General features: G+C 46.2%; 2 protein-coding genes across 7 annotated transcripts in view; one reads left to right on the forward strand and one right to left on the reverse strand.

Moving 5' to 3' along the window:
• LOC140460942 (uncharacterized) overlaps nt 1-24,426 on the forward strand; it is a 128,111-nt gene that overhangs the window by 37,543 nt on the left and 66,142 nt on the right. The gene's annotated exons all lie outside the window — the stretch shown is intronic.
• Nucleotides 554-24,045, reverse strand: LOC140460937 (uncharacterized). Of its 6 annotated transcripts, none has more exons than XM_072555676.1 (2): nt 23,871-24,045; nt 554-2,317 (listed from the first exon to the last, which is right to left on the reverse strand). In XM_072555676.1, the coding sequence occupies exon 2, from the start codon at nt 1,932-1,934 to the stop codon at nt 882-884; it is 1,053 nt and encodes a 350-aa protein (XP_072411777.1). In that variant the 5' UTR covers nt 1,935-2,317; nt 23,871-24,045; the 3' UTR covers nt 554-881. The 6 variants fall into 6 exon arrangements, with proteins under 6 accessions (XP_072411777.1, XP_072411775.1, XP_072411776.1 ...); XM_072555674.1 differs by having other exon boundaries at nt 23,718-24,045; XM_072555675.1 differs by lacking the exon at nt 23,871-24,045 and adding an exon at nt 23,741-23,762.

A 24,426-nucleotide genomic window follows, 5' to 3' on the forward strand; every position in this document is an offset into this window, starting at 1 on the left:
CTTAAGTCATCTCGAGAACGTGAATTAATAGTAGTTCTGGGATTTACAGATTAATGAACTGAAACCTGCAACTCAGTCTAAAAGGTGAAAGACTTAACAGCAATCTTGGTTTGTTCAATATATCCTATCAGTTGCATGACACTGTGATCTTTTGCTATAAAATCTGTGTCTTATGATTCTGCTCCACAGTTACCTGCTGAAGGAGCAGTGCTCCGAAAGCTAGTGCTTTCCAAATAAACCTGTTGGACTAAAAACTGGTGTTGTGTGATTTTTAACTTTATCCAGCCCAGTCCAACATTGGCTCCTCCACATAATTTCTTGCGAACACAGCCCACACCTCCTGATGCTGCCAAGAAATCTTACAATGCCGATGAAATGACACTCTCTGCACTCCTGAAAAATTGACAATTTCTCACGATACTGGCTGCTCATTCACGACTCCATCTGATATGCGACATTGGAAGCTTAGTGCAGGAGACTGAAAGAAATGAGCAGCTTTAAAACAAAAACCCCTTGGCGCTCAAAGCTTTCAATGAGAGTCTGAGCGCGGCAGTAAGTTCAGGTAACCTTTATTGCGACCCAACTTTGTTACAACTTCAGATCTCCTCAGCAAAAAGGCAGAGATAAAGTTGCTTGTTGAACAGCTCAAAATCAAAGCGCACACATTTCGCCCCACCACTTTCTTTACTATTGATCAGCACTGAGATGTCCCTTTCTAATTGGGTCCTTGGTACAGCCTTAACCCGGAGGAAGTGTTGCCTCACTCAGCAATTTCAACCTGTACCCTGTATAGCGCCATCTGCTGCAGTGGGATTCAAACCCGGGAGCACCTGGAACTGGGTCAATAGTCCAGTCGATAATGACACTCAGCCGTTGCTCCTTCAAACACCCTGCGATGGTAGGTGAATGCGCTGGTGCCTCTGGAGGTGGGAGGAGCGGGTGAAGTCCTTCCCGCATTCGGGGCAGCTGAACGGCCTCTCCCCCGTGTGGACCCGCCAGTGGGTCAGCAGGGCGGAGGAATTACTGAAGGCCTTCCTGCACTCGGGGCAGCTGAAGGGCCTCTCCCCCGTGTGAATCCGCTGGTGCTTCAGTAGGTTTGAGGAATTGCTGAAGGCCTTCCTGCACTCGGGACAGCTGAAAGGCCTCTCCCCTGTGTGGACCCGCCGGTGCCTCAGCAGGTTGGGGGAATTGCTAAAGGCCTTCCCACATTCGGGGCAGCTGAAGTGCCTCTCCCCAGTGTGGATCCGCTGGTGGGTCAGCAGAGAAGAGGAATTGTTGAAGGCCTTCCCGCACTCGGGGCAGCTGAAGGGCCTCTCCCCACTGTGGGTCCGCTGGTGGGTCAGTAGGGAAGAGGAATCGCTGAAAGCCTTCCCACAATCTGGGCAGCTGAAGGGCCTCTCCCCCGTGTGGACCTGCTGGTGCCTCAGCAGGTTGGGGGAATTACTGAAGGCCTTCCCACACTCGGGGCAGCTGAAGGGTCTCTCCCCTGTGTGGGACCGCCGGTGGGTCAGCAGGTTGGAGGCCTGGGTAAATCTCTTCCCACACTCAGGGCAGGAGAACGGCCTCTCCCCTGCGTGGGCCCGCAGGTGCCTCAGCAGGTGGGAGGCCTGGGTAAATCTCTTTCCGCAGTTGGGGCAGCTGAAGGGCCTTTCCCCCGAGTGGGACCGCTGGTGCCTCAGCAGGTCGGAACAATTACTGAAGGCCTTCCCGCACTCTGGGCAGGGGAATGGCCTCTCCCCGGTGTGGGTCCGCTGGTGCCTCAGCAGGGCGGAGGTCTGGGCAAAGCCCTTCCCGCACTCAGGGCAGGAGAATGGCCTGTCCCCTGTGTGGATGTGCTGATGAATCTGCAGGGCAGACGGGAAATGGAAGCCATTCCCGCCATCACTGCACTTGCACCGTTTCTCCACGGGGCGGGATTCCTCAGGTTTCTCCATGGCCGAAGCTTCAGCTGCACACAAATACGTTTCCAGCCCCTCCCTGCTGTCAATTCCTGCTGCTACATGCCCCACACTCAATGCGCTACAATGGTAGGGTCTCTCATCCAGTCCCACTGATGCTGAAAACGTACTCAAACAGGAACCAAAACGCTTTGCTCCTTCTCACAGACTCATAGTTGAAAATTCTTTCTGGTCCCGATGGATTGAGTCATTGACGTCAATGTGAGGACTGCAGACGCTGGAGGATCAGTGTTGAAATGTGTGGTACTGGAAATGGCCAACAGGTCAGGCAGCATCCGAATAGCAGGAGAGTCAACGTTTCGGGCATAAGAACTTCATGCGTTGATTTTGAAACTTCTATCTTCAAATCTTCAAATACACTGTTTAAAAAGAGATTGCAAAAGTCATCACTGTCAGTGCAGGGTAGAATTCAGAACAAGCAATTCTACCTTCTGTGGAATATTCTTGTTTCTCCACAAAATTGAAAGCACCATCCCACTCTCTCTCCCCCTCTGTTCTCACTCCAATCTAAATAATTCTCCTGAAGGTGCTGATTCAGGATCTTACAGGGGCAGATGAGCAAAAAACATCAAGACTGACATCGCTCTGAATTTTGGATAATTCCACCTGAAAGTTAATATCTTTCACAACACTGGGATATTGCTAAGAGTGAGCAGGTCTGCTTTTGGGAAGCAAAAAAAAGTGTCAATTTAGGGTGAACCTGCAATGCAGCTTCTTGAGGAAGAACCAGACACAAAATGGTTAACGACCCAAGAAAGTTGGAAGCAAAATGAAACGTCAAGGCATTAATACCGATACACTTCAAACTCTTCTGCTCCCAGTCAGGGCAAAACATCCTCTGAAAGTCCAGTTATCACAGCCACACTTCTGCTTTCACTGAAGACGATTAGAGTCACACAGCACAGACACAGACCCTTGGGCCCAACCTGTCCGAGCTGACCAGATTTCCTAAATTAATCTAGTCACATTTGTTATCACTTAGCCCCTATATGGGCTGGGTGCTGGGACTAAATTGGGTTGGCTATCTGGTCGGCAAGGACGAGTTAGATCGAAGGGTCTGTTTCCGTGCTGTACATCTCTATGATTTGCCACCACTTGGCCCCTCTCCAGCTGAACCCTTTGTATTCATCCGCCCATCCAGATGCCTTTTAACTGTAGGAATTGTACCAGCCCCCACCACTTCCTCTGGCAGCTCATTCCATATACGCATCACCCTCTTCATGAAAAAGTTGCCCCTGAGGTCTCTTTTACATCTCCCCACTGCCGTCACCCTGAACCTATGACCTTACAGTTCGGGACTCCCCATCCCAAGGGAAAGATCTTGTCTATTTACCCTATCCATGCTCCTCATGATTTTATAAAAGTCTATAATGTCACCTCTCAGGCTCTGGTGTGATGGGGAAAACAGCCCCACGCTATCCTTCCGTCCCTCCTCACCCGGGTAATTAAGACACATACCTGAGGTTGCCAAGCCTGCTCCCTCCCTGGATTCACTCCAACTGCCACAAGTGAATAGATTTCCCCCCTCCCCTCCCAGGACAAAGAGTTGCCCAAAGAGAGGGAGTTTCACTCAAACTGACAGGACCACTTCCGCGTTGTGACGCCATCAATGCGTCGAGGGTGGGGGAGGGGGAGGGAGAAGGGGCGAAACAAAAGGGGCGGGGCGAGGTGAGGTGCACAGTTGCAGGAATCCCTTTCCTTCACAGAATCCCCACAGCGTGGAAGCAGGCCACTCAGCCCAACGAGTCCAAACCAACCCTCGAAGGGTAACCCACCCACACCCATTCCCCTACACCTCTTGCTCTACTCACTGACTATCACACCTAACCTGCACATGTGGGCGGCACGGTGGCAAAGTGGTTAGCACTGCTGCCTCACAGCGCCGGAGACCCGGGTTCATATCCCGCCTCAGGCGACTGACTGTGTGGAGTTTGCACGTTCTCCCCGTTTCTGCGTGGGTTTCCTCCGGGTGCTCCGGTTTCCTCCCACAGTCCAAAGATGTGCAAGTCAGGTGAATTGGCCATGCTAAATTGCCCGTAGTGTTAGGTAAGGGGTAGATATAGATGTAGGGGTATGGGTGGGTTACGCTTCGGCGGGGCGGTGTGGACTTGTTGGGCCGAAGGGCCTGTTTCCACACTGTAAGTAATCTAATCCCTGGGCACTATGGATAATTGAGCATAGGCAATCCCCCCTAACCTGGACAAAGTTAAAAATCATAACACCAAATTATAGTCCAACAGGTTTATTTAGAAGCACTAGCTTTTGGAGCGCTGTTCCTTCATCAGGTGATTGTGGAGAATAAGATCATAATACATAGAATTTATAGAAAAAGATGACAGTGTCCTGCCACTGAAATGATACATTGAACAAACCTGGATTGTTAAGCCTTTCATCTTTACAAATGGGTTGCAGGTTTCATTAATATGCAAATCCCAGAAATCCCTGGAAGGCACCTTCTCCATATAACTTAAATTTTGATAACAAAAAGTGACATTTCAGCTCAGCTCTGCAAATATACATTCACTCCCGTGGACTTGTGTGTGTGCGCGCATGAGAGAGAAAATGTCTATTTCCATCCTGTACATCTTTGTCTATTTCTGTTGGTGTAAATATTGTTGTAAATCATAGCTGGGTTCTCATAGATAGATGAAAGAGAGAGAGAATTCCTCAAGTATGACAGTCTCAGAATCCTAGGAGACCCCCATTTCTGGTTTACTTCCGAATGAACAAACATTAAACAAGAGCACCTATTTGTTTCAAATTTGGATTCATTTTTCTTGTGTGATTCCCTGCTATGATTACACTGTGTGTCTGGATGGTTGACAGGCTGGGATATGTGGGTTGGGGCTTGATTGGCTGAATGCTTTATTGTTCCAGAATGTGACAAAAAAAAAGTTGGGGGGGGGGGGCAAAGCTTCAGCAGAAATCCAGCAGAGCTGACAACAGACCGACATGTTACTCTGTAGGAACAGGGAGATCAACAGAGGACAGAGAAATCAGGACCTGAAATCCGAGCTGACACCAGACTACCCTGTGATCAGTGCTTTGATTAGCAGCACCAACCTTATACCTTTACCTCACTTCCCATTTGACCAAACCCTCGATATTCAGGATCCAATCCTTGTCATCCTGAAGCCATGTCTCTGTAAGGAGTCTCAGATCATAATTATTCTCTTCAATGTGTGCAGTCAACTCATTTACTTTTGTCACAATGCAGCACACATTCAGATACCATTTCTGGTTTCAATTTTTGATTGCTGGCATATTTACTCTCCTTGTCCCTTTCTATCATTCTCTGAAGTTCATTTCCCACATCACTACGTTGCTCACTGGCCTTGGTTTGGATTGTTCATGCTAAATTGCCCAGAAAGTCGAAGTTAGGTGGGTTAGCCATGGGAGATGCAGGTTTGTAGTTTCATAGTAATAGAAGCAGGAGTAGGCCATTTGGCCCATCTAGCCTGCTCCACCATTCATTAAGATCATGGCTGATCTATCCATTGTCTCAGCTCCTCCTCCCTGCATTGTCCCAACTACCCTTAATTCCCCTACCATGCAAAAACCACCTCCAACTGTGTCTTGAATATACTTAATGAAGCTGCCTCTACTGATTCCTTGGGCAGAGAACTCCACAGATTCACTATTCTCCAGGAAAAACAGTTCTTCTTCATCTCTGTCCTGAATCTACTCCTCCTAATCTTGAGGCCTGGTTTCATTCACCAGCAGAAATGACTCAATAGGTAGAGCTTCATCTCCACAGTGCAATGAATTCCCACTTTCCACCAAAATCCCGGATGTACTCACTCACTCAGTTGCTGTCTCACAAATGCAGGATTTCATTGTTACTTCTTCTGCTCCCATTAAGGGCAAAACATCTTTGAAAGCTGCTCTGAAACTCCAGCCTTCATAATCACACTTCTGCTTTCACCGAAGGAGATTAGAGTCATACAGCACGGAAACAGACCCTTTGGTCCAACTCGTCTGGCCAAACAGATATCCTAAATTAATCTAGTCCAATTTGCCTGCATGTGGCCCACATCTCTCTAAACCCTTCCTATTCATGTACCCATTCAGATGCCTTTAAAAATTCCGACTCATCTCAAACGTATGCCTTCTAGTTTTGGACTCTCCTACCTTGGGGAAAAGACCTTGGATATTCACCCTATCCATGCCCCTTATGAACGTCTATAAGGTCACCCCTCAGCCTCCAATGCTCTTGGGAAAATATCCCCAGCCATTTGAGCCTTTCCCTGTCACTCAAACAGCAGACTTGTAAATCTTTTCCGACCCCTTTCAAAGTTTCACAATGTCTTTCCTATAAAAAGGGAGACCAGAAATGAATACAGCTTTCCAAACGTAGACTAACCAATGTCCTACACAGCCACAACATGACCTCCCAACTCCTATATTCAATGCACTGACCAATAAAGGAAAGCATACCAAATGCCTTCTTCACTATCCTGTCTACCGGTGACTCCGCTTTCAAGGAACTATGAACCTGCACTCTAAGGTCTCTTTGTTCTGCAATATCCCCCTTTACCATGTCAGTCCTGCCTGGATTGCTTAACCAAAATGCAAACCACACACTTCTCGGATTTAAACTCCATCTACCACACTTTGGCCAATCAGCCCACCTGATCAGTTCTAATTTATAGTGAACTCTCTTTCCTTGCTTATTCCTTAGAAGTTGAAAATCTCTATCCCACACACTCTCCCTCCATTCTCAGTTTGCTGAACCTAATCCCTGCTGTAACTCATCCTGAAGGATGCAGTTGACGCTGGTTAATAGGCCCACAAGCAGGAGTGTCCTAACTGAAACGTAATGAATACTGAATGGCCTGGAAAGAGTGGAAGTTGGGAAGGTGTCTCCATTGACTGGAGAGACTAGGACTAGTGTGCACAGCCTCAGAGTAAAGGGAAGACCTTTTAGAATTGAGGTAAGGAGAAACTTCTTCAGCCAGAAAGCGGTGAATCTATGGAATTCACTGCCACAGAAGGCTGTGGAGGCCAGGTCACTGAGGATATTTAAGACTGAGATAGAGACATTCTTGAGCATCAAGATGATGGAGGGTTGTGGAGACAAAGTGGGAGAATGTGGTTGAGAAACCTATCAGCCATGATCGAATGGCAGAGCTGACCTTGAATGGCCAATTTCTGCTCCGATGAATTATGTTCTCCTGCCATCCTGGACAGAGGGGGCAAGAATTGGAAGCAGGAGTAGGCCATCTGTTTGTTCAAGCCTGCACCAGCATTCAACGAATTATAACTGGATATGAATCTACCGACATCTAGGTCCAACCTAGAGGGCATCGGTTTTGGGTGATCGGGAAAAGATATATTTCAGACTGAAGAGACAACCCATTCACACAGAGGGTGGTGTGTATATGGAATGGGCTGCTGGAGGAAGTGGTGGAGGCTGGTACAATTACAACATTTAAAAGGCATCTGGATGGGGACATGATTAAGGAGGATTTTGAAGGATGTGGATCAAATACTGGCGAATGGGTCATTAGATTAAGTTCGGATATCTGAACAGCCTGGACTGAAGGGTTTGGTTCTGTGCTCTGCAACTCCGTGACTCTATTACTACGTAGTCGGAACCAATTTCACAACACCCGAAATAATCTATTCACCCCTTATAGCCTGTCCTGTAACTGTACCTGCATCCACGACTTCCTCTAGACATTCATTCCACACGCAAACCACTCTGTGTAAAAGAAAAATAGAGTCCCTCATGTCTCTTTTGAATCTTTCTCCTCTCACCTTCAAAGTTCGCACCCTAATCTTGAAACCGCCACCGAGGGAAATGACACCCACCATTAACGTCATCCATATCCTTTATCAACCTCAATAAGGTCACCCTCTCAACCTCCCATGGTCAAGTGAAAAAGTCCCAGTCTCTCCACCTAAATGTAGGCAGATTCATATCCTGTTATGATGTGTTCAATGCTGGTGCAGGCTCAAAAGACCAAATAGCCTACCCCTGCTCCCAATTTTCTCACTCTGTGTCCAGGACAGCAAGTGACTGAAGACAGAGGAGCAGAAATTATGCCATTCAGCCCATCAGGTCTATTCATACCATTCAATAGTGTCTGATAAGTTTCTCAACCCCATTCTCCCACTTTCTTCCCGTAGCCCTCGATCCCCTTGATACTCAAGGACCTATCTGTCTCAGTCTTAAATATCCTCAGTGACCTGGCCTCTGCAGCCTTCTGCGGCATTAAATTCCATAGATTCACCGCTCTCTGGCTGAAGTACTTTCTCCTTATCTCTGTTCTAAAAGGCTTTCCATTTACCCTTAGGCTGTGTCCTCAGGTCCTATTCCCTCCTACCAATGGAAACATCTTTCCAATGTCCACTGTGTCCAATTGGATGTCACTTGAGTGTGAGCCTGTTAATCAGCATGAACCAGACCATTCAGGATGAGGTACAGCAAAGTGAAAATAGTGAAAATGGCAGCAGAGTGTTTGGAACTGGGGTGAGGTGGAGGAAAGGGAAATGAGGAGACTGTTGAAGTCCACATTGATGCCCTGGGGTTGAAGTGTTCTGAGGCAGAAGATGAGCCGTTCTTCCTCCAAGCATCCAGGGGTGGGAGGTGTCGGGGGTGGGAGGGGGGAGTTGAAATATTGGGCCACAGGGCGGTGTAGTTGATGGGTGCAGGTGTCCCAGAGATGTCCCCAAAAGCACTCTGCTAGGAGGCATCCAGTCTCCCCAATGTAGAGGAGACTGCATCGGGACCAACGGATACAATAAATGATATTGGTGGATATGCAGGTAAAACTTTGATGGATGTGGAAGGCTCCTTTAGGGACTTGGATGAAGGTGAGGGTGCAGGTTTTTCAATTCCTGCAGTGGCAGGGGAAGGTGCCAGGATGGGAGGGTGGGTTGTAGGGAGGTGTGGACCTGACCAGGTAGTCACGGAGGGAACGGTCTTTGCGGAAGGTGGAAAAGGGATGGGGAGGAAAATATATCCCTGGTGGTGGGGTCTTTTTGGCGGAAATGTCGGCAGATGATTTGGTTTATGCGAAGGTTGGTAGGGTGGAAGGTGAGCACCAGGGGCGTTCTGTCCTTATTACGGTTAGAGGTGTGGGGTCTGAGGGCAGATGTGCGGGATGTGGACGAGATACGTTGGAGGGCATCTTTAACCATGTGGGAAGGGAAATTGTGGTCTCTAAGAACGAGGCCATCTGGTGTGTTCTGTGGTGGAAATAGTCCTTCTGGGAGCAGATACGGCAGAGGAATTGGGAATACGGGATGGCATTTTTGCAGGAGGTAGAGTGGGAAGAGGTGTAATCCAGGTAGCTGTGGGAGTCGGTGGGTTTGTAAAAAAATGTCGGTGTCAAGTCAGTCGTCATTAATGGAGATGGAGAGGTCCAGGAAGGGGAGGAAGGTGTCAGAGATGATCCAGGTAAATTTAAGGTCAGGGTGGAATGTGTTCGTGAAGTTGATGAATTGCTCAACTTACTCGTGGGAGCACGAGGTGGCGCCAATGCAGTCAATGTCATCCTGATGCCTTTTAAATGTTGTAATTGTACCAGCCATCACCACTTTCTCTGGCAGCTCATTCTTTGCACGCACCCTCACACTAAAACTATGACCCATCCAGGGAAAAGACCTTGTCTATTTACCTTATCATGCCCCTCCTGATTTTATAAAAGTTTGTAGGGTCACCCCTCAGCCTCTGGCGCTCGAGAGAAAACAGCCCCAGCCTATTCAGCTCAAACCCTGACAACATCCTTGTCAATCTTTTCTGAACCCTTTCACGTTTCACAACATCCTTCCTCCAGCAGAGAGACCAGAACTGCACACAACATTCCAAAAGTGGCCTAACCAATGTCTGGTGCAGCTACAACATAACTTCCCAACTCTTATAATTAGAGGATTGGGAAAGTTTTCAAAACCCACAAAAAAGAATGGAGAGACAAACAGATCTTTTGAGGGTCAGCTTGGAACATCAGGGCGGGGAGATGGGAATGAGGGAAGGAAGCTGACTGTGCTGGAGCAAAGGCGTAGGAAGAACAGGACGCAAAACCGGCTTGAAGCTGCAATGAGGAAAATTGCATGTGCTGTACTTACACCTGTTGCAGTTAGTGGTGGGAATCGGGTTCATTTTAAAGATCAAAACAGAAAACTATCTACCCCTCGCCTTCCCAACATCGATTCTTCAGTTCCTCCTCACCCGGATAATTAAGACACATACCGGAGTTTGCGGAGTCTGCTCCCTCCCTGGATTCACTCCAGTTGCTACAAGTGAACAATTTCGCCTCCTTCCATCTCTGCCTCCCTCCCAGGATGAAGAGTTGTCCAGATGGAGGGAGATTCACTTTGACAGGTCGACTTCCGCGTTGTGACGTCAATAAAGGAACCAGGGGCGGGGCAAGGAAAAGTGACGGCAAGGGGGGAGGGGAAGACCGACAGCAAGCCCACGCGCTGCGCATGCGCTGCGGCTGAAGGGGCGGAGAACACACTTTCCAAAGCCCCCTCTCTTCAGAGAATCTCCAGTGTGGAAGCAGGCCACTCGGACTCACCGACCCTCTCACGGGTCACCCACCCACACCCATTGCTATACATTTAACCCTGAGTAATACACCTGATGCCGAATTTAGCATGGCCAATCCACCCTAACCTGCACATCATTGGGCACTATGGGTAATTTAGCATGACCAATCCACCCTAACCTGCACATCCTTGGGCACTATGGGTAATTTAGCATGACCAATCCACCCTAACCTGCACATCCTTGGGCACTATGGGTAATTTAGCATGACCAATCCACCCTAACCTGCACATCCTTGGGCACTATGGGTAATTTAGCATGACCAATCCACCCTAACCTGCACATCCTTGGGCACTATGGGTAATTTAGCATGACCGTTCCACCCTAACCTGCACATCCCTGGGCACTATGGGTAATTTAGCATAGCCAATCCACTTTAACCTGGATTTAAAATCACACAACTCTAGGTTGTAGAACAACAGGCTTCTTTGGAAAATGTAACTGAGTGATTTGCGTTCAATTCCCGCTTCGAGCAATTGTCTGTGTGGTGTTTGCACATTCTCCCCGTGTCTGAACGGGTTTCCTCCGACAGTTCAAAGATGTGCAGGTTAGGTGAATTGGCCATGCTAAATTGCCCCGTAGTAGGTGCATTAGTCAGGGGTGAATGTAGGGGAATGGGTCTGGGTGGGTTGCTCTTCGGAGCGTTGGTGTGGACTTTTTGGGCTGAAGGGCCCGTTCCCACACTGTCGGGAATAATTATATAAAATGCCACCAATCCATTCGAGTGCCCGACATTAGTCTTAATTGGGTAGTAGAAATCTGCAATAAGTATAATTGCTCGCTTTAGGACATCCAGACTTGAATTAATTTAGCATACAGGACACATTGGGCAACTATTAAAGACTCCGTTGGATTTCCCCTGGGTTGTGGACTCATGCAGAGACACAAACAACTTGCTTTGAAAACAGTGTTCGATTTGCAAATGAAACGGCTGACAGATATTGAGAGTTTGCACAGTTGGTTAAGCAGCTATGTGTCATAGCCAGGATTTGTGAGGCTCAACTCCCTAATTTGGACTGTTCTGGAAAGTGTGTGCTTCGCTAGCCTTGGAAGGAAGGAAGGAATAAACAAAAGCTGACAAACTGAGATATGAAGCAAGTTGGAAAATGTTACAGAGAGACACACACACACAGGTAGAAGTTTGCAGAAAAGTTAACACTTCAATCTGGTTTCAATGCACATTAGCCTGGGTATGGTACAGATATCACAGGGGCCTCAAAAAGGGTAATCCCTCAATACTCAAACCAAAATGTGGGTGACCCCTACTGGACTGGTTTGTGTTCATTCTTTGCTGCTGCCTATTTCAGTTGATTATGTACATTATTGTTAACACTCACAAACCTGGTGGCACCCAGATTTTTGGAAAGCAGCTAGGAAAAGATCTGAAGTGTGTTTAATTTATAAACAAACAAGATGCATACTCTAAGAGGGATGCCCTGGGTTTGTTAACCACCTCCTTGCCTGGTCAGCCTTTTTAAATTGTCTACAACTTGCTTATATAGAATTACCTCGTGTACATTGTCATGAATATTGTCTAATAAGAGTAGATGAATCAAAACCATCCCAATGACTGAAACAGCTGTCACTGTATTGTTGGACGAGTGGGAAATATTTACATCAGTTAACCAAAGCACTTCAAAGTTTACAGTCACGGGTACATCAAGTCGAAGAGTTAGAACCGGTGCATTTTGGAGCCTGCTTCCTTGGGCAGAGAATTCCGCAGATAAACTACTCTCTGGGAAAAGCAGCAGCCCTCACTTCCTCCTCCTCATCTCTGTCCTAAACCTACTCCCCCAAAGCTCAAGGCCTAGTCTCAGCCACCAGCAGAAATGACTGGAGAAGGTAGGGCTTCATCCTTAAAGTGAAACGAATTCCCACTTTCCCCCAAAATCCCAGATGTACTCACTTAGTTGCTTGCTGTCTCACAAACAAAAGATTTCATTGTAACTTGTTCCGGTCCCAGTAAGGGCAAAACATCTTTGAAAGCTGCTCTGAAAGTCCAGTCTTCACAACCACACTTCTGCATTCACCGAATACAGTAAGAGTCACACACCACACAAACAGATCCTTCCACCCACCTCGTCGATGCCAACCATATATCCAAAATCAATCTATTCCATTTGCCAGCATGTGGCCCATATTCCTCAAAACCCTTCCTATTCATGTACCCATCCAGATGCCTCTTAAATGTTGTCATTGTATCAGCCTCCACCACTTCCTGTCAGCTTGTTCCATACATGCAGCACCCTCTGAGAAAATGTGGTCCCTCAGGTCCCTTTTAAATCTTTGCCCTCTCAGCTCAAACCTCTGCCTTCTAGTTTTGGACTCCCCTACCTGGAGGAAAAGACCTTGGCTATTCAACCTATCCATGCCCCTTATAAACTTCTATAATGCCACCCCTCAGCCCCGACACTACAGGGAAAACAGGCCCAGCCTATTCAGCCTTTCCCTCTCGCTCAAACCCTCCAACTCTGACACCAGCCTTATAAACCTTTTCCAAACCCTTTCAAGTTTCACAACATCCTTCCATAGGATGGAGACCAGAATTACACACAATATTCCAAAAGTGGCCTAACCAATGTCCTGTTCAGCCACAATATGACCTCCCAACTCTTTCACTCAATGCTCTGACCAATAGACAAAAGCATACCAAACATCATCTTCACTATCCTGTCTACCTGCGACTCCACTTACAAGGAACTATGAACCTGCACTCCAAGGTCTCTTTCTTCTGCAGTGTAAGTCCTGTGTAAGTCCTGCCTGCATTGCTTGACCAAAATGCAACACCTCACATTTCTCCAAGTTCAACTCTTTCTGCCCCTCCTTGGCCCATCAGCCCATCCAATCAATTCTAAGTTATAGTGAACTTTCTTTCCTCTCTTATTCCTTAGAGGCTGAAGATCTCCATCCCACACACTCTCCCTCCATTTTCAATTTGCTGAACCTAATCCCTGCTGTACCTCATCCTGAAGGGTCTGGTTCATGCTGATTAACAGGCCCATACTCAGGGGAGATCTAACTGAAACATACAGAAGACTGAACAGCCTGGACAGAGTGGATGTTGGGTAGATGTTGGGTAGATGTTTCCATTAGTAGGAGAAACTAAGACCCGAGGGCACAGCTTTAGAGTAAAGGGAAGACTTTTTAGAATGGAGATAAGGAGAAGCCTATTCAGCCAGAGAGTGGTGAATCTATGGAATTCATTGGCACAGAAGACTGCGGAGGCCAGGTCACTGAGGATATTTAGACTGAGATAGCTAGGTTCTTGAGTATCGAGGGGGACAGGGAGAAAGCAGCAGAATGGTACTCAGAAATTGATCAACTACGATTGAATGGTAAGAGCAGACCTGATGGGCTGAATAGCCCACTTTCTGCTCTTATGTCTGTGGTCTCTTGCTGTCCAGGACAAAGCATGAGAATTGGGAGCAGGAGTAGGCCATTTGGTCTTTCAAGCCTGCACCAGCATTGAACAGATCACAAATGGATACGGATCTCCCTACATCTAGGTGCAGAGGCTGGGACTTTTCTCACTGGAGCATTGGAGGTTGAGAGGTGTCCTTCGAGAGGTTTAAAAAATCATGAGGAGTATAGGTGAGGTAAACGGCAGGTGTCATTTCAAGATGAGGGTGCAAACGTTTAAAGTGAGAGTAGAATGATTCTAAAGACATGAGGAGCACTTTTATTCTTAAAATAAAAAGAGAGTGGTTTGTGTGTGGAATGAATGTCTAGGGGAAGTGGAGGATGCAGGTACAGTTACAACGTTTAAAATACATTTTGATAAGTACATGAATAAGGTTCAGATGGATATGGGCCAAACACAGGCAGGTGGGATGAGTTTAGTCAGTCTGTTACTGTTCTGTACTAAAAACTATTTTCTTGCCTTCCCCAATAACCATTCACTTCTTTGTTGTTCAAAAATCATGTGAACTCAGCCTTGAATATATTCAATGATCCCCCCTAACTGCAGGGAGACATCCCCACTTCTAAACTCAATTCCTCTTGCTAATATAACACTTGCCTTGCTGATTGCTTGCTGCACCTGTCTGACTGGCGGAGGAGGACACTGAGGCCCCTTTGTACGTCCACACATCATTCCTAATGAAGGGCTCGTCCTCGAAACGTCAACTGTCCTGCTGCTTGGCTGCTGCCTGACCTGCTGAGCTTTTCTGGTGCCACACATTGCAACTCTGATCTCCAGCATTTGCACTCCTCACTTTCTCCACTTCCCAATATACCACCATTTAAACAATACACCGAATTTCTGCTATTTTCTCCCCACAGTAAAGACTATAACTTCACCCTGTGGTACTGCATTTGCCATATGTTTGAGGCACAGACCGGGACCAGCTTTTCCAGAGTCTGTCCTCTTTCTGGATTCACTCCCTTTTTCAGTTGCTGCAAGTCAACAATTGGATCCCAGCATGAAAATAAAAGAAATAGAAAAGGGAGTGAGAGAAGAGTGTGCTGTTGGACAGAGGAAGGAAATTAGAGTCTTGGATGAATCTCAGTCTTCATTCAGAGAAAGAGGAGCAGCAGCAGCTTCAGAGGTTCATGGGTCAAGATTAGAAAAGCACAGCAGGTCAGGCAGCATCCGAGGAGCAGGAAAATCGACGTCTCAAATTCAGACAATAGGGCTGTTCTGAATGGTAGGAGGACCAGGCTCCTCCTTCTGGTGTTCCAGTGCTCCTCATTGGGCTGGCAAATGAAATTCATGCACCATTTTTACAGACATAGAAGGATGTGCAGGTTTTTTTGCAGACACCGGCGAACATGCGTAGCGCTTGCTGACACTGAGGGGCACGTGCAGTAGGCTTTGTAGATATGCTGGTGTAACTGACAGATTCAACTGGCCAAATGCCAATAGGAGGAAAAAAAGGTAGAGCCACAATTTTGTTTCACCTCCCCACCCCGACTCTACATAACCGCACATGCTCCTCGCTATTCTCCTTACCCTCACCCCTCATGATTTTTCAAATCTCAATAAGGTCATTCCTCAACCTCCTCCACTCCAGTGATAAAGTCCCAGCCACTCCCTATAACTCAAACCCTCCAGTCCTGGCAATGTCCAAGTAAATCATTACCGAACCATCTCTAATAGTATTCCTCCTATTACAGGGCAACCAGAACTGTACCCAGTACTCCAAAAAAAAGATTCACCAACATCCTGTACAGCCTCAACATAGAACAAAGAAAATTTACAACTCAGGAACAGGCCCTTCAGCCCTTCAAGCCTAAGCCGATCCAAATCCCCTGTCTAAACCTATCGCGCAATTCCTGAATCTATATCCCTCTGCTCTCCACCTACTCATGCATCTGTCCAGATGCACTTTTTTTTTAAAAAGATATTTTTATTGAAAATTTAACATGTTTTTACAAGTTTACAAATAAAAAAAACACAAGTACAAACATTAATATACAATTAAATCTTAAATAATAGCCAAAACCTGACAAAGAAAAAGACAAAACTCAACTAACTACTAATCTAACCCATAACTAACCAGAGTGTATGATCAAATAAATTACATTATTCAAGAGAAAAAAAGGATAATATAGTAATTAAGTCGTGAAGTACATGCTTGGAATGAGTGAACATCAAGTCATAATAAAACCCGTATTCATGCGGGATTCCTCTCCCAAGGGGCCCCGGACCAGCCTGAACCGTTACCTCAACTAGATGAAAGTCCTTGATAGAATGGCCAAAATATCTGTATCTATGAAATTCAAAAAGGGCTGCTATATGTTATAGAATAATTCAGTTTTTTGTTGCACCATATTTGTAAGGAAGTCAAGGAGAATATATTCCATGATTAATCTATGCCAATTTGGAAGTCCTGGAAGGCCCTCAGCCACCCAGTTTACTAAGATATTTTTCCTTGCACAGAAGGAGAAAATGGAAAATAATTTGCTCCCGTGCACATCCACAGAAGGTAAGCTCGAGAAGCCCAGAAGAGGAGATACTGGATCTACTGTAATTTACGTTGCCAAGATGTCTGTCAGGGCGTTTACTACTTTGGTCCAGTATTTGAGGATCTTATGGCACGTCCACAAGCGGTGTGTAAGAATGCCCACCTCTGTTTTACATTTGGGACACATTGCAGATTCTCCTGCCCTAAAGTTTGCCAATCGTTCTGGTACTATATGGGCCCTATGAAGTATCTTTACCTGAATGGCCTGGGTTCTGTTACAAATGGAGATTTTTTTTGGCATTTTCCCAGATGTCATTCCACTGTTCTGTAGAAATTTCCAGCCCCAAATTCTGATCCCATGTTCTAAGCAGACGGTCCATATATTCCGACATTTCATCATGTAATAAATGATAAAGAGTGCTGACCAAGGGTACACCCATTGGCCACAACACTCTACGTTCTCTATCTGATTTATAGAGACTATCTAATAGCATAGCCTTCTTCTGTATGACGTCTCAAATTTGGAAGTATCGAAAGAGGTCTCCATTAGGTAATCCAAATTTCTGCTGCAGCTATTCAAAAGACATCAGGACCCCTCCTCAAACAGATCCCCGAAACAGGAGATACCCCTGGATCTCCAGGATTTGAATATGGCATCTGTAAGCTCTGGTTGAAAACCCCATGCCCCCACTATAGGAGTATAGGGGGATGTTTTATGTGAATTACCCTCGTTTTGCCACATTATATTCCAAGCTTTAATTGTGTTTCGTACTGTAGGGTTTCTACAGTGGTTCGTGATGATTTTCATCTTACCTAAAAATAAGAGGTTAATAAGAGGGCACTGTACTTGAGAAGCCTCGACGTCCATCTAGATTGATTGCAGATCAGACAAGACCCAATTGGCTATGTAGCTGAACAAGGAACTTAACTGAGACTTCCTAAAGTCTGGAAAATCCAGCCCTCTCCCCTTGCCTGTGGAAGCTGTAGCTTCCTTAACTTAATGAGGGGCCGTCTAGGATTCCAGTTGAAAAAACCCAGCCAATGATACAGTTTGCGCAGTGCCATACTCAGCAGCATCACCGGAAGCATTCTCATAGGGTATAAGAGGGAGCAAGACATTCATTTTAATTAGGGCTATTCTACCTAGCCAGGAAATTGGAAGGCCTCCCCAGCGTTGAAGGTCCTGCCTTACCCTTTCCAATAGACGTACAAATTGGCTTTATACAGTTGGCCAAACACTGGGGTGATAAAAATGCCTAAGTGTTAGAAACCCCCCAGAGACCACCGAAAGGGGAAGTGGGATCCGTCCAATAAGTGGGACATATTAGTGAGGCCACCCATCGGCATGGCCTCCGATTTTGAAAACTTAATTTTGTAGCCTGAAAATGAACTAAATGTATTAATAACTTGGATGAAGAGAGGCATGGACATCAGAGGATTATTAAGAAAAAGGAGATCATAATCTGTGTATTGGGTAATTTTATGTTTACCTGCACCAACCCTCGGGGCCGTTATATTAGAGTAAGCCCATATCGCTTCCCGCCAGTGGCTCAATTGTTAGCGTGATTAGCAATGGTGAGAGAGGACATCCCTGACGGCAGCCCCTATCCACACTGAAGCTATCCAAACCTAATCCATTGGTGATCACAACTACTTTGGGATCATTATACAGTGTTGAGAGCCATTTGGCAAATACGTTTCCAACGCTAAACCTTTCCTATGTAGAGAACAGGTATGACCATTCAACCCTGTCGAATGCCTTCTCTGCGTCCAATGAGACTACTATTCCCGGTATTCTTTCCTGATGACAGACTTTATTCACATTCAAGACCCTTCTAATATTATTAGATGATCCACGGCCCTTAATAAATCCAGTCTGGTCCTCTTATGATATATGGCAGTACCCTCTCCAGCCTCAATGCCAATGTTTTAGAGAGAATTTAAAAATCTACAGTTAGCAAGGATATTGGTCTGTATCGTGCACAATCATCTGGATCCTTTCCTTTTTTGAGAATAAGGGAGATATTCACCTCTTTCAGTAAAGGCAGGAGGCAGCCCTGACTATTTGTGTAGTTGTATATGTCCATAAGTGGGCCAGCTAATACTCCTGTGAACTCTTTGTAAAATTCAACCTGAAAGCCCTCTGGGCCAGGTGCCTTACCGCTCTGAAGTTACCTGATTGCACCAAGTATTTCCTGGGTTGTTAGGGGAGCATTCAGGACCGATACCTATTCCGGGATTAAGTCCGGAAAGGCCAGGCTTTTAAAAAAGGACTGCATCCTCCTGGCTCTATCTTCACAATCCTGTGATCAGAATAAAACTTTCTGAAGATTGTGTTGATCCCTTTGTGATGTGAATCAGAATACCAGCACTTTCCCTGATAGCTGTGATAGTTTGAGGGGCCCTTTTGTTTTCCTTACAAGAAATGCTAAGCATCTACCAGATTTATCGCTAAATTCATATAATCTTTGTTTTGCAAATAATATTTCCCTCTTTGCCGTTTGAGTGAAGGCGGTATTCAGAGCTGTCCTAAGGGTCATAATCCTTTGTAATTTGGCAATAGAAGGTCTGTCAGCGTATGCTGTTTCAGCTGCTTTTAAGCGAGCCTCAAGTAGACGCTGTTGTTTTCCTTTTAATTTTTTCCGGGTCACCGAGTATGAAATGATCACAACTCTCGCATAAGCTTCATTAGTCTCCCACATCATTGACGGGTTACTAGCTGTACCTGAATTAATTTCCAAGAAAGCTTTAAATTCTTGAGAAAAATATTTTGCAAATTTACTATCCTTCATTAAGAAGGAATCCATACGCCAATGTCAGGGGGATGCCTCATTGTTCCTAGCCTTGATTTCCATGTACACAGCAGCGTGATCAGAAATGATCATATCACCTATTTTACAGGACGATATGGAATTTTAAAAAGTCGAGAGGATAAAAAGCATGTCAATTCTCGTGTGACATTTATGTGGATTAGAGTAAAAAGAGAAATCTCTGCCTTGCGGGTGGAGGAACCTCCACACATCTATTAATTCTAATTCTTGATTCAAATTCGCCAATTGTCTAAATCTGGGGGATACACCTGCAGTATTCTTGGGTATCCTGTCTATTTCCGGCTCCATAATGCAATTAAAGTCTCCCCCTATAATTGTATGACGAGCTCAGTTTGGAGAAGGCTTCAGTTATAAATTTGAAAGGATGCGCCGGGGGACAATACTGGTTTAAAATCCCATATTCCTCTCCATTTATAAGGGCTTTAATTAGTATATATCGTCCAGATTCATCTTTTATCTGACTTAGGATTTTGAAAGGGAGATTCTTCCAAATAAGAATGACTACTCCCCTACATTTTGAGCTGAAGGAAGAAAAGAAGGCCTGATCAAATCCACCCTGTTGTAATTTCAAATCTCCTTTATCCAATAAATGGGTCTCCTGTAGAAGAGGTATATGAACCCTTTCCTTTTTGAGGTTTGATAATATTTTCTTCCTTTTGATTGGGGAATTACTCCCCTTGGCATTCCAGGTGCACTATTTAAGCGAATGACTCACCATAATCATCCAGGCAAGTCCAAGACCCCCTGGGAGGAGAAACACCATCCAAAATGCACCTGGGCAGTACGGTGGCACAGTGGTTAGCACTGTTGCCTCACAGCGCTAGAGACCCAGGTCAATTCCCGCCTCAGGCGACTGACTGTGTGGAGTTTGCACGTTCTCCGTGTCTGCGTGGGTTTCCTGCGGGTGCTCCGGTTTCCTCCCACAGTCCAAAGATGTGCAGGTCAGGTGAATTGGCCATGCTAAATTGCCAGTGTTAGGCAAGGGGTAAATGTAGGGGTATGGGTGGGTTGCGCTTCGGTGGGTCAGTGTGGACTTGTTGGGCCGAAGGGCCTGTTTCCACACTGTAATGTAATCTAATCTAAAAGATTAGACCATAGAAAATTCACAAAAATTGAGATTCTTTATTACACTCACCAATAAAATAAAAAAAACTATTTCTAAATAAAACAACATAACATATTTAAATCGAGATTTTTTCCGTTTCCGGGGCAATCACTTCCTTTCCGAAAACCAATCATATCCTCTCCCGACCAGTGCCCCACCCTCGACCAAGGCACCCCATAATAAAGTGAAGAAAATTCAAGTGTACGACCAAGCTAAAGTTAACAATGAGTCCCCTACCCTCCTCCCCCTCCCCACCCACACATCAACACCTAGATATATTTGGTGATGTTAATACAACATATAAACATATAAAACTATAAAATTACAATCTCAGCAGATAATAATTAATTATGGTAATACAAAATAACAGGGGGAAATAACCCCGTTTTAAGAGAAAAAATAAGACAAAACAGAGACCCCTCCTCACCTAAATCTACTAGACCACCCGGCCTATATATATTTACAAAAAAAAGGAGAAAATCGCAGAGTGGAGAACAAATAAGCCCCCCCTCCCTACTTCCCGGAGATAATATTAAGCAATAAAGTAATAAAAGAGAAAAAAAAGGGTGAACCAGAGAAGGGGGAGGGCAGAACAACATCATTCACCACACGGGTTAACTCTTACAATTTATCTAAGAGACTCCAAAAATTCTTTGGCCTTCTCCGGTGATCCGAAGTTATACATGGACCCTTCATGGCTAAAACGAAGCGTCGCTGGGTAGCACAGGGAGTACTGAATGTTTAAATCCCTTAAACGCCCTCCTCTTTTGGACCAGAGCCAGGGAAAAGTCTTGAAACAGCATAATCTTGGATCCTTTGTAAATCATGGCTTGGGGATCTTTCCCAAGATTTCTGGAAGCTTCCAGGAGCATCTGCTTCTCCTAAAAGCACTGCAGCCGGAACAGGACCGGGTGGGGGCGCTGGTCCAAGCCGGTGGGCCCATTCTACCCTGACCTGGCCTGATCCACCCTCCAGATTTAATAACTGCGGAAACCACTGATCCAGAAACGTTGTAAGCTGGCCTTCCTCTTCCCATTTGGGAAGGCCCAGCAAACGAATATTTTCTCGACCACCTCGATTTGAGGTATTTGATGTGATCTTCCAAGGCCCAGACTCACTGTTCGAGAGTCCAGACCCGACCCACGGCTGATTCTGCAGCAGCCTGGGAGGTCGCGGCCATTAGCTCCGCCCCTCCGACTCGATGTTCGATTCTTTCAATATCTTGGTCGTGCTTCTGCAGCGCAACCGAGAGCGACTCCCACCTGCTCTTCTATGAAGGTGTCGATCTTCTCTTCAAGCTTAGAAATCACTGCAACAAGGCTCGCCACCATAGTGGGGCAGCTGCGGACACCTCTACTGCAGCTGGGGAAGGGTTCCTATGTGGTGCGAGCTGCGGGCATTCTTTCCTTTAGTCATTTTAACAGGGCACTAAACTGCTCAAGTTTGGTGCAAAATAACTAGTGTATTTAAATAAAAGCTATTTTAAATGATTTGGCAGGTGTGGTGGAGGCAGGCAGCCCACTTTGCCTGAGTCTTGGACAGAGCACTACAGACTCAGACTTGCTGGGTCGCCACCATCTCCTCCGCCCAGATGCACTTTAAATGAATCTACCATCCCTGCCTCTACTTTTCCTGACAATGCATTCCAGATATCTATCACCGTCTGAGTAAAGTACTTTCTGTGTGCATCTCCAACATGATGTCCCAACTCCTGTACTCAGCATGTGAACAATGAAGGCAAGTGTGCGAAACACCTTCTTCACCCCTGTCTACCAGTGATGTAACTTTCAAGATCAATGAACCTGAACACCTCCGGGTCTCTGTTCTACAACACGACCCAGGGCCCTACCATTACCTGTTCAAGTCTTGCCCGTCTTTATTTTAGCAAAATGTAACCCCTCACTTCTATCCATACCTCTGTCATACATGTGGTCTCTCAGACATACACATACACCACGCCCTCAACACTCTCACCCTCTCACAGGTTCATACTCCATCACAATCACAATTTATCAAGCATGCACACATGCAAATACACTCACCAACGCGCAGTCTTTTTCACAAACTCACATGCACACACACACACTTTCCTGATGAAGGGCTTTTCCCTGAAACGTCGATTTTCCTGCTCCTCGGATGCTGCCTGACTTGCTGTGCTTTTCCAGAACCACTCTAATCTAGACTATTCCATAGATTCACGACCCTCTGGGAAAAGCAGTTGCTCCTCATCTCTGTCTGAAAGCTACTCCCTCTAACCTTGAGGCCTAGTCTCACCCAGCAGCAGAAATGACCAGATAGGGTAGGACTTCATCCCCACAGTGCAATGACATTGGGAAGATGTTTCCATTGGTAGGAGAGACTAGGACCAGAGGGCACAACTTTAAGAATAAAGGGAAGACCTTTAGGAACAGAGATAAGCGACGTCGCCTTTTCTGCCGACAGCGAGGAGCATGGACCATGTGTTGGTGACACCAGCGAGCAGGCGTGCTGTTGTTCACACCATGGAACAGACATTATGTCGTGATGCTGGTGTTATTGACAGATTTTAAGTGTTCAAATGCCAATAGGAAAAATAAAGGGTAGAGACACAGTTCTTTTTCCCCATGTGGCTCAACATTTTATAGCTTTTGCATTTTGTCTGGCTGCTCAACTTTTTTAATGTCCTTTCCTCAGTGTCGGGGTGAGGTTCACAACAAGAGGGCATAGGTTTAGGGTGAGAGCAGAAAGATATTAAAGGTACCTAAGGGGCAACTTTTCCTTGCAGAGGGTGGTGCATGTATGGAATGAACTGCCAGAGGAAGTAGTGGAGGTCAGTATAATTACAGCATTGAAAACACATCTGAATGGATAGATGAATAGGAAGGGATTAGTGGGATATGACCAAAGTGCTGGCAAATTGGACGAGATTAATGTAGGGTATCTGGTTGGCATGGACAGGTTGGACCGAATGGGTCTGTTTCCGTGCTGTACATCTCTATGACTCTAAATAATAAAAAGTATATTTTGACAAATAACAAACTATATCCATGTTAACAAGGCTTAGTACACCACATACTTTACTAAGCATTCTCAACAGGTCCTGCCCCTTCAATCACTGAGGAGCATCGACATGCTGGTGCATAATCTCCTTCAACAGTATTTACACACTACCCTCAGCAATTGCACAAGTAACAGCAAAGAGCAAACAGCACAAGGATTAAACAAACAGTGAGGGGTAAACAGCACAAGGATTAAACAAACAGTGAGGGGGTAAACAGCACAAGCCCCAGTAAAAGCAGATGGAAAGTGAGTGTAAAATGTCACTATGACAGGACAGGCCCCACATTCCTTCCCCTCCGTCCCCCCCCCCCCAACCTGCCTCACCTTTCACCTCCCGGGCCCAGTACCTTCCAGGTGGCCCCAGAGTTAACACAGGGGCCGCCCCACGACCAGTAGAACTCCACCACCCAGGCGGCCGACGGGTTCCCAAACAGGCCCTTAACCCCATCCGCCTCCAGAATGGTCACCGGCTCCTACCTGCTGTACAGCCGGGCGGTGTGGCCGTGACACAGCAGCTGCACCAGGAAGGCGGCGGTGCCCAGTGACGGGTGTCTGCCCCGGGCCGCACGGCGCCATTTTCCTAACGGCCGCCCCTTCCCCGCTCGAGCGACTTCTCCTCCCAACCGCCTTCACCCCCGCGTGACGTCAGCTCAGGGGGATGGGCGGGGCCGGGGAGCCTCACCGTCACCAAGTAACAGCCACCTCGCGCTACAACTGCTCATTCACAAAAACAAACTCTCCTGTCTCGCTCTGCAGCTGCAGGGGGGACACTGCCACGTTCCGAGGAGCCCTGTCTACATTGGGAAAGTTCACGGCTCAATTTAAACAGATATCCCGACATCTAACGGAACGGCGTCATATCTAAAGGGGGCAATCTGCATTTTAAATGGACGTGGACATTTTAATGGGTATTTCTGCAAATAAAGAGGTTTAAATGGACGAGATTACATTTCAAAGGGATGTGGGCACATTCAAAGGGATATCTTAATATGTAAAGTCACGCAGTTATATCTAAGTGAATCTACCATTAGTG

Source organism: Chiloscyllium punctatum, chromosome 36 (assembly GCF_047496795.1).
Source record: "Chiloscyllium punctatum isolate Juve2018m chromosome 36, sChiPun1.3, whole genome shotgun sequence".
Lineage (NCBI taxonomy): Eukaryota > Metazoa > Chordata > Chondrichthyes > Orectolobiformes > Hemiscylliidae > Chiloscyllium > Chiloscyllium punctatum.